The sequence below is a fragment of the Oncorhynchus mykiss genome, chromosome 4 (assembly GCF_013265735.2).
Source record: "Oncorhynchus mykiss isolate Arlee chromosome 4, USDA_OmykA_1.1, whole genome shotgun sequence".
Taxonomy (NCBI): domain Eukaryota; kingdom Metazoa; phylum Chordata; class Actinopteri; order Salmoniformes; family Salmonidae; genus Oncorhynchus; species Oncorhynchus mykiss.
This window is the reverse complement of record NC_048568.1, coordinates 33,110,705-33,119,266: the sequence shown is the minus strand read 5'-3', so window position 1 is coordinate 33,119,266 and position 8,562 is coordinate 33,110,705. Positions and strand designations below refer to the sequence as shown.

General features: G+C 37.8%; 1 protein-coding gene across 9 annotated transcripts in view; it reads right to left on the bottom strand.

The window, feature by feature from the left end:
- Positions 1 to 1,204: 1,204 nt before the first annotated feature.
- LOC110521081 (myelin transcription factor 1-like protein) overlaps positions 1,205 to 8,562 on the bottom strand; it is a 152,856-nt gene continuing 145,498 nt past the window's right edge. For all 9 annotated transcript variants that reach the window (XM_036976123.1, XM_036976122.1, XM_036976127.1 and 6 more), the window contains one exon: positions 1,205 to 4,764. In XM_036976123.1, coding sequence (XP_036832018.1) covers positions 4,624 to 4,764 — 141 coding nt within the window. In that variant the 3' untranslated portion in view covers positions 1,205 to 4,623. The remainder of the gene's footprint in view (positions 4,765 to 8,562) is intronic.

Sequence of the window (8,562 nt, the reverse complement as noted above, 5' to 3'; positions counted from 1 at the left end):
AAATTAGCTCAGGTTCAAACAAGAAGGATACATTTTTTTGCAAATATCTTTGATACAGATGTTATTAGCAAATTCTGTGGTGTCTAGCCAGCTTTAGCTTGGTACCTAGCTAGCACCAATGCAACCAGCCTGAAAACAATGAACAGTCATGTTCAATATTCTTAGCAATGATTTAGGAATCTATGTGAGTAAATATTCGCTAGGCCACTTGTTGTTGTTCTCCCATTGAAATAACCAGCTAGCCAACTACTTAACCCTGTTGCCCAAAACTACATTTATAAGCAGCCAGCTAGCTTCATCTGGCTACTATGTCTTGACCGGACCCGGTTATGTGTTGTGAAGCTTGCCACAATAGTGGAATTTGCTGTTCGCATTCAAAATAAAAATCCATCTTTGAAAGTAACGCAGAAAGTTACAATTGGTGGAATCATGCAATTTTCAGACGAGGTAATGTTAAACATGAATGGAGTGTTGGAATGTGGAGAAATGAAGTGGGGTATCAGTCTACGTGTTGACACCCAGAGAACACAACTGTGAAGTGTTTAGCAAATATTAGCTCTTATTGCGGGACTTTGACTGTGGGAAATCACCTCCCCAGTCAGTCTATTGTGTGCATTGACATTCATATTGCACTGTGCAGCTTTACCTAATGATTGGGGATCAATGAAATGCACATAGTAGGTTGACTGGTACAATAAATGTGGCTCAATTCACAGTGGTTTCAGAGTCCTGCAATAAGAGCTACGGCTAATGTTCTCTGGGGGTCACGAAGTCAGTAGACTGATACCACATGTCTTTGATCCACAATCCATAGATGATGCTGTACAGTGAAATAAGTATGCCCCTAATGCTATTCTAAAGTCTAATACATCCAATGTGGTTTCAACAGATTTTTAACTGATTGTCTTTTGTTGAATTTATATAAGAACATTCCAACCTAGTTTAGCATCATCTATTCGATTATGGCATGATTCCACAATATATATTATTTGCTTGACTTTCATTGAGAAAGTTTATTTTAAAGGCAAACCGTAAATTCCACTATTGTGGCTAATCCTTTTTGTGGCTAGCTTCACATAACTTGCAGCTGCTCTGATCAAGTCAGGTAAGTGACTCTGCACCAATGCTCTCTGACGAGGCTATTTCTCTTCTCATACTCTTCTTCAACAATGTTTGAGGCAATCATTTTCGGAAACAGTACAAGTTAGTGTTGCAACACACGTTTTATTCAGAGTAAGAGATGTTAACACCAGCATGATAAAAATCGTACAAACGTCACAATTTCAAATGAAATATCATAGCAACTTGTGATTTTAAACATATACAACAAAAATGATAGATCAACAAAAATCATGCCATGTGGTACCAAAATTAAGTTGGAAAGTTTGCAAGAGGGGGCAGGGGAAAGGAGAGAAGGAAATACATTTAGTATAAAATCATTTTCATCAAAGCATTACTCAAAATAAATTATAATTGTAGCAGTTTAATAAATTCATGAATTCCCAAATATTAATACGAAAATTATTCTGCATTCTAGCATGTGACATGTTAGTGTTCTGTATGTAAATAATTACAGATAAACTTTAACATTTGATATTACAATATGAACTGACTGTTGGTGAGCAGCAGATTTGTGCTTAAAATTCCCATTTCCTTTGTATCAGTAAGAATAATTGACTAAAGAAAAATAGTAGAAGCTGTCGATCTGTCTAAAGCTTTGCTATATTGGCAATAAGCTGCTGACACAAAGCTTTAGACACGGACATGAGGAGTCAAATGGAATGTGGACCTCTAGTCTAGTAGAAGTCCACATTCCACCTGTGAGATCAGGTCAATGACTATAGCACCCTCAGGTTGACTATCAAAAAGGGTTGTCTGAAGTGAACTTGACTCACGGAGCTCTGTCTCGTTGACTCCACACACAAACTTACTTCCACATATGTCTTACGTGAATCATTCTCTCTATTTACCCATATTCATACTCGCATGAAGTGCATGCACGATAAACTGTATTAAGAACACATTTATAATCCATTAGTAGAGTCATCTTCAGCAAGTGCAAGTCGCATGGTTATGCCAATTTGTATAGGAAATTTAATTAGTAATAAGTACTTACTATGTAAGGGTAGAATACTGCAGTTGGCTGATGTTTAAAAGATAACGGCATTATAGGGGGCTGACATTGACACTTACATTGCATTATAATGGTGTTTTTAAAGGTCCAGTTCAGCTGTTTTTATCTCAATATCAAATCCTTTCTGGGAAACAAGTAGGTTACTGTGATTGTTTTCAATTAAAATGGTCAAAAATAAACAAAAATAGCTTCTCAGCAAAAAGCAATTTCTCAAGCAATACTTTTTCTTGGACTGTCTGGGAGTGATCTGAGTGGGGAAGGGAAAACTGAAAACTAGCTGTTATTGGCAGAGATTTGGAACTCGCTTTCTTATTAGTCTTTTAACTAATTTACAGCCAAAACTCCATCCCACCAAAACAGGCAGAAATTTCAGGCAGTCTTTTAAAACAGCTCTTACACGAAAAGCGCATTAACATAATTTTCACAATTTCACAGTATTATTCCAAACTCAATGTGCGGAAATATATATGAAACACAGAAAAATCATGTTTTTGACTGCATTGGGCCTTTAAGTACTATGAATACATTTATTAAGGGTGTCTCCTAGAAAGTGATTGCAATTTACTCATGAAATTGTCATCAATCATAGAAACAATCATAGACCACTATTACCAATGTCACTGTTGTTGGTTAGCATTCTTTGCTGTTATAATGCATATCAATAACATGTTTTTTTTTACCAATATATCCACTTTTAGGACTGAATCAAAGAGCAGTCTTTATCTCATGTAATGTGTTGTGGCTCAGACACATAGATGCATGATCGCAAAGACATTTCAACTGAACAAGTGCAATAATATACTATGATTAATGAAGGACGTTGACCCTGTAAGTCGAGCGCATCAATCAGCCATTGTAAAGATAACTTTTCTACAAAACCTCTGACCATCAATTTGAGCTTTCAAGTACCTCTTTAAGTTTCAATCAAAACATCAAAACATGGAAACAAAGGTGTCCCTGTGCAAAATGTAACATGAAAAGAACGAAACTCATTAACTCATCCATCGTTCATTTTGGAACTGATCTCCCCACGTTGAATTTCTAAAACATGATTGTATTAAAAGATTTATACAAAACTTAATACATTTACATTGTTAGTAAAAAGAGTTTTATCAGCTATAATTTCATTTATAAGAAATTGCATATACCCAAACTTTTTCTATATCGATTGCATCCCATATCTAAACAAGTGATGTAATCATTGTTATACCAATATTGCTGATAAGTGGTCCTACTAAGTATTCAATAGAATTCAAATAAATTAGTAATGCTAGATTGTCTCCTTTATATTTTCCATAGCCATTGTTCGTTGGACATCTCGCTCTGTGTTTTTAACAACACAGATTACTAAGACTTTTTATTTCTAAGTAAATGGAAGTATAGTCGTTTTAGGTTATGGGAGTTGGACATCTCGCTGTGTGTTTTTAACAACACAGATTACTAAGACGTTTTATTTCCAACTAAATGAAGTATAGTCATTCTAGGTTATGGGAGTTGGACATCTCGCTGTGTGTTTTTAACAACACAGATTACTAAGACGTTTTATTTCCAACTAAATGAAGTATAGTCATTCTAGGTTATGGGAGTTGGACATCTAACTGTGTGTTTTTAACAACACAGATTACTAAGACGTTTTATTTCTAAGTAAATGAAGTGTCATTCTAGGTTATGGGAGTTGGACCAGTTAGCAGTTTCCGTGTCATGATGTTTAAAATGTGTCATATTTATACATGGTTTCTTCTTAAACTTGATTTAAACACAGACATTATTATTAGTGTTCACACAGACCACTGAAGACAAAGAGTTTTTCAAACATTGTTACAAAAATCAATACATTTACATCCATTAAACAATCTTCACACCAAAGGTCATTTTTGTTTTCTATGACATACTTAGAGAAAAGCTTATCTAAAAATGATTGGTCCTCACATTGTCCTCATCTGGCTCCCCACCCGTGGCACTCAGTTCTGATTGGTCCTCACATTGCCCTCATCTGGCTCCTCACCCGTGGCACTCAGTTCTGATTGGTCCTCACATTGCCCTCATCTGGCTCCCCACCCGTGGCACTCAGTTCTGATTGGTCTTCACATTGCCCTCATCTGGCACCCTACCCGTGGCACTCAGTTTTGTCCTTTTTATCAATATCGTTAAAATAATGAATGATACAAGCTTACAATTAATAAATACATATACACTAAAATGTGCATACATTAGCAGCTATAAACAGTACATCACATTATATTAGGTCATATGAAAATGTACAAAACGTGAATGTTCTTTGAAACTTTTGCCATTGGGAACTATTTTTAAAGCAAGGCAGAAAACCCATTACAATGGAGCTCAGAGCATTACAGCATAATGAATAAAATAAATACTACGGTAAATTACAGCAGCAACAATCATAATCCATTCTCTTTTGACCTTTATTTGTTGCTTTAACATCATTTGATTTGGCCTCAGACTGGGCCTTTTGGCCAGAAGATAGGCTACTACACTTGGATGCCTTGCACCGCTTGTTTGATGTTCTCCAATAGTTCCTTGTTCTCTGGACTCTGGTATTGGTCCTGATGGGTGTACATGTCTGTCAAAGTACTCACATACGTGTCAAAGTTTTGTTCATTCATTGGCTCCTGTGAGGGGAAAAAAAGAACCAATAAGGACAATGGCACATAGTGTACGTTCAGCAGTCAGATTCAGTATGGTATCATTGTGATGATCAATTCATTTTGTTTTCATAGAGAATGGAGAGGAGGAAAATGAAAATTGGTCAGGGAAGGACATTGACAGCTGCAAACATTGTCAGGACAGTATAGTGAGGTTGTACTAACACAGTATAGTGAGGTTGTACTAACACAGTATAGTGGAGTTATACTAACAGTATAGTGGGGTTATACTAACACAGTATAGTGGGGTTTTACTAACACAGTATAGTGGGATTGTACTAACACAGTATTGTGGGGTTGTACTAACACAGTATAGTGGGGTTGTACTAACACAGTATATTGGGGTTATACTAACATAGTATAGTGGGGTTGTACTAACATAGTATAGTGGGGTTGTATAGTGGGGTTATACTAACACAGTATAGTGGGATTGTACTAACACAGTATTGTGGGGTTGTACTAACACAGTATAGTGGGGTTGTATAGTGGGGTTGTACTAACACAGTATAGTGGGGTTGTATAGTGTGGTTGTACTAACACAGTATAGTGGGGTTATACTAACACAGTATAGTGGGGTTGTATAGTGGGGTTGTACTAACACAGTATAGTGGGGTTATACTAACACAGTATAGTGGGGTTGTATAGTGGGGTTATACTAACACAGTATAGTGGGGTTGTATAGTGGGGTTATACTAACACAGTATAGTGGGGTTGTACTAACACAGTATTGTGGGGTTGTACTAACACAGTATAGTGGGGTTGTATAGTGGGGCTATACTAACACAGTATAGTGGGGTTATACTAACACAGTATAGTGGGGTTGTACTAACACAGTATAGTGGGGTTGTATAGTGGGGTTATACTAACACAGTATAGTGGGGTTGTACTAACACAGTATAGTGGGGCTGTATAGTGGGGTTGTACTAACACAGTATAGTGAGGTTGTACTAACACAGTATAGTGGGGTTATACTAACACAGTATAGTGGGGTTATACTAACACAGTATAGTGGGGTTGTACTAACACAGTATAGTGGGGTTATACTAACACAATATTGTGGGGTTATACTAACACAGAATAGTGGGGTTATATGGTGGGGTTGTACTAACACAGTATAGTGGGGTTGTAATAACACAGTATAGTGGGGTTGTACTAACACAGTGTAGTGGGTTTGTATATGGGTGTTTTTTACTAACACAGTATATTGGGGTTATACTAACATAGTATAGTGGGGTTGTACTAACATAGTATGGTGGGGTTGTACAGTGGGGTTGTACTAACACAGTATAGTGGGGTTGTACTAACACAGTATAGTGGGGTTGTACTAACACAGTATAGTGAGGTTGTACTAACACAGTATAGTGAGGTTGTACTAACACAGTATAGTGGGGTTATACTAACACAGTATAGTGGGGTTGTACTAACACAGTATAGTGGGGTTGTACTAACACAGTATAGTGGGGTTGTACTAACACAGTATAGTGGGGTTGTATAGTGCGGTTATACTAACACAGTATAGTGGGGTTGTACTAACACAGTATAGTGGGATTGTACTAACACAGTATTGTGGGGTTGTACTAACACAGTATAGTGGGGTTGTACTAACACAGTATAGTGGGATTGTACTAACACATTATTGTGGGGTTGTACTAACACAGCATAGTGGGGTTGTACTAACACAGTATTGTGGGGTTGTACTAACACAGTGTAGTGGGTTTGTATAGGGTTTTTTTACTAACACAGTATATTGGGGTTATACTAACATAGTATAGTGGGGTTGTACTAACATAGTATAGTGGGGTTGTATAGTGGGGTTATACTAACACAGTATAGTGGGATTGTACTAACACAGTATTGTGGGGTTGTACTAACACAGTATAGTGGGGTTATACTAACACAGTATGTGGGGTTATACTAACACAGTATAGTGGGGTTGTACTAACACAGTATAGTGGGGTTGTATAGTGGGGTTGTACTAACACAGTATAGTGGGGTTGTATAGTGTGGGTGTACTAACACAGTATAGTGGGGTTGTACTAACACAGTATCGTGGGGTTGTACTAACACAGTATAGTGGGGTTGTATAGTGGGGTTATACTAACACAGTATAGTGGGGTTGTATTTTGGGGTTGTACTAACACAGTATAGTGGGGTTGTATAGTGGGGTTGTACTAACACAGTATAGTGGGGTTATACTAACACAGTATAGTGGGGTTGTATAGTGGGGTTATACTAACACAGTATAGTGGGGTTGTGTAGTGGGGTTATACTAACACAGTATAGTGGGGTTGTGCTAACACAGTATTGTGGGGTTGTACTAACACAGTATAGTGGGGTTGTATAGTGGGGTTATACTAACACAGTATAGTGGGGTTATACTAACACAGTATAGTGGGGTTGTACTAACACAGTATAGTGGGGTTGTATAGTGGGGTTATACTAACACAGTATAGTGGGGTTGTACTAACACAGTATAGTGGGGCTGTATAGTGGGGTTGTACTAACACAGTATAGTGAGGTTGTACTAACACAGTATAGTGGGGTTATACTAACACAGTATAGTGGGGTTGTACTAACACAGTATAGTGGGGTTGTACTAAAACAGTGTAGTGGGGTTGTACTAACAGAGTATAGTGGGGTTATACTAACACAGTATAGTGGGGTTGTATAGTGGGGTTGTACTAACACAGTATAGTGGGGTTATACTAACACAGTATAGTGGGGTTGTATAGTGGGGTTATACTAACACAGTATAGTGGGGTTGTATAGTGGGGTTATACTAACACAGTATAGTGGGGTTGTACTAACACAGTATTGTGGGGTTGTACTAACACAGTATAGTGGGGTTGTATAGTGGGGCTATACTAACACAGTATAGTGGGGTTATACTAACACAGTATAGTGGGGTTGTACTAACACAGTATAGTGGGGTTGTATAGTGGGGTTATACTAACACAGTATAGTGGGGTTGTACTAACACAGTATAGTGGGGCTGTATAGTGGGGTTGTACTAACACAGTATAGTGAGGTTGTACTAAACCAGTATAGTGGGGTTATACTAACACAGTGTAGTGGGGTTATACTAACACAGTATAGTGGGGTTGTACTAACACAGTATAGTGGGGTTATACTAACACAATATTGTGGGGTTATACTAACACAGAATAGTGGGGTTATATGGTGGGGTTGTACTAACACAGTATAGTGGGGTTGTAATAACACAGTATAGTGGGGTTGTACTAACACAGTGTAGTGGGTTTGTATAGGGGTGTTTTTTACTAACACAGTATATTGGGGTTATACTAACATAGTATAGTGGGGTTGTACTAACATAGTATGGTGGGGTTGTACAGTGGGGTTGTACTAACACAGTATAGTGGGGTTGTACTAACACAGTATAGTGGGGTTGTACTAACACAGTATAGTGAGGTTGTACTAACACAGTATAGTGAGGTTGTACTAACACAGTATAGTGGGGTTATACTAACACAGTATAGTGGGGTTGTACTAACACAGTATAGTGGGGTTGTACTAACACAGTATAGTGGGGTTGTACTAACACAGTATAGTGGGGTTGTATAGTGCGGTTATACTAACACAGTATAGTGGGGTTGTACTAACACAGTATAGTGGGATTGTACTAACACAGTATTGTGGGGTTGTACTAACACAGTATAGTGGGGTTGTACTAACACAGTATAGTGGGATTGTACTAACACATTATTGTGGGGTTTTACTAACACAGCATAGTGGGGTTGTACTAAC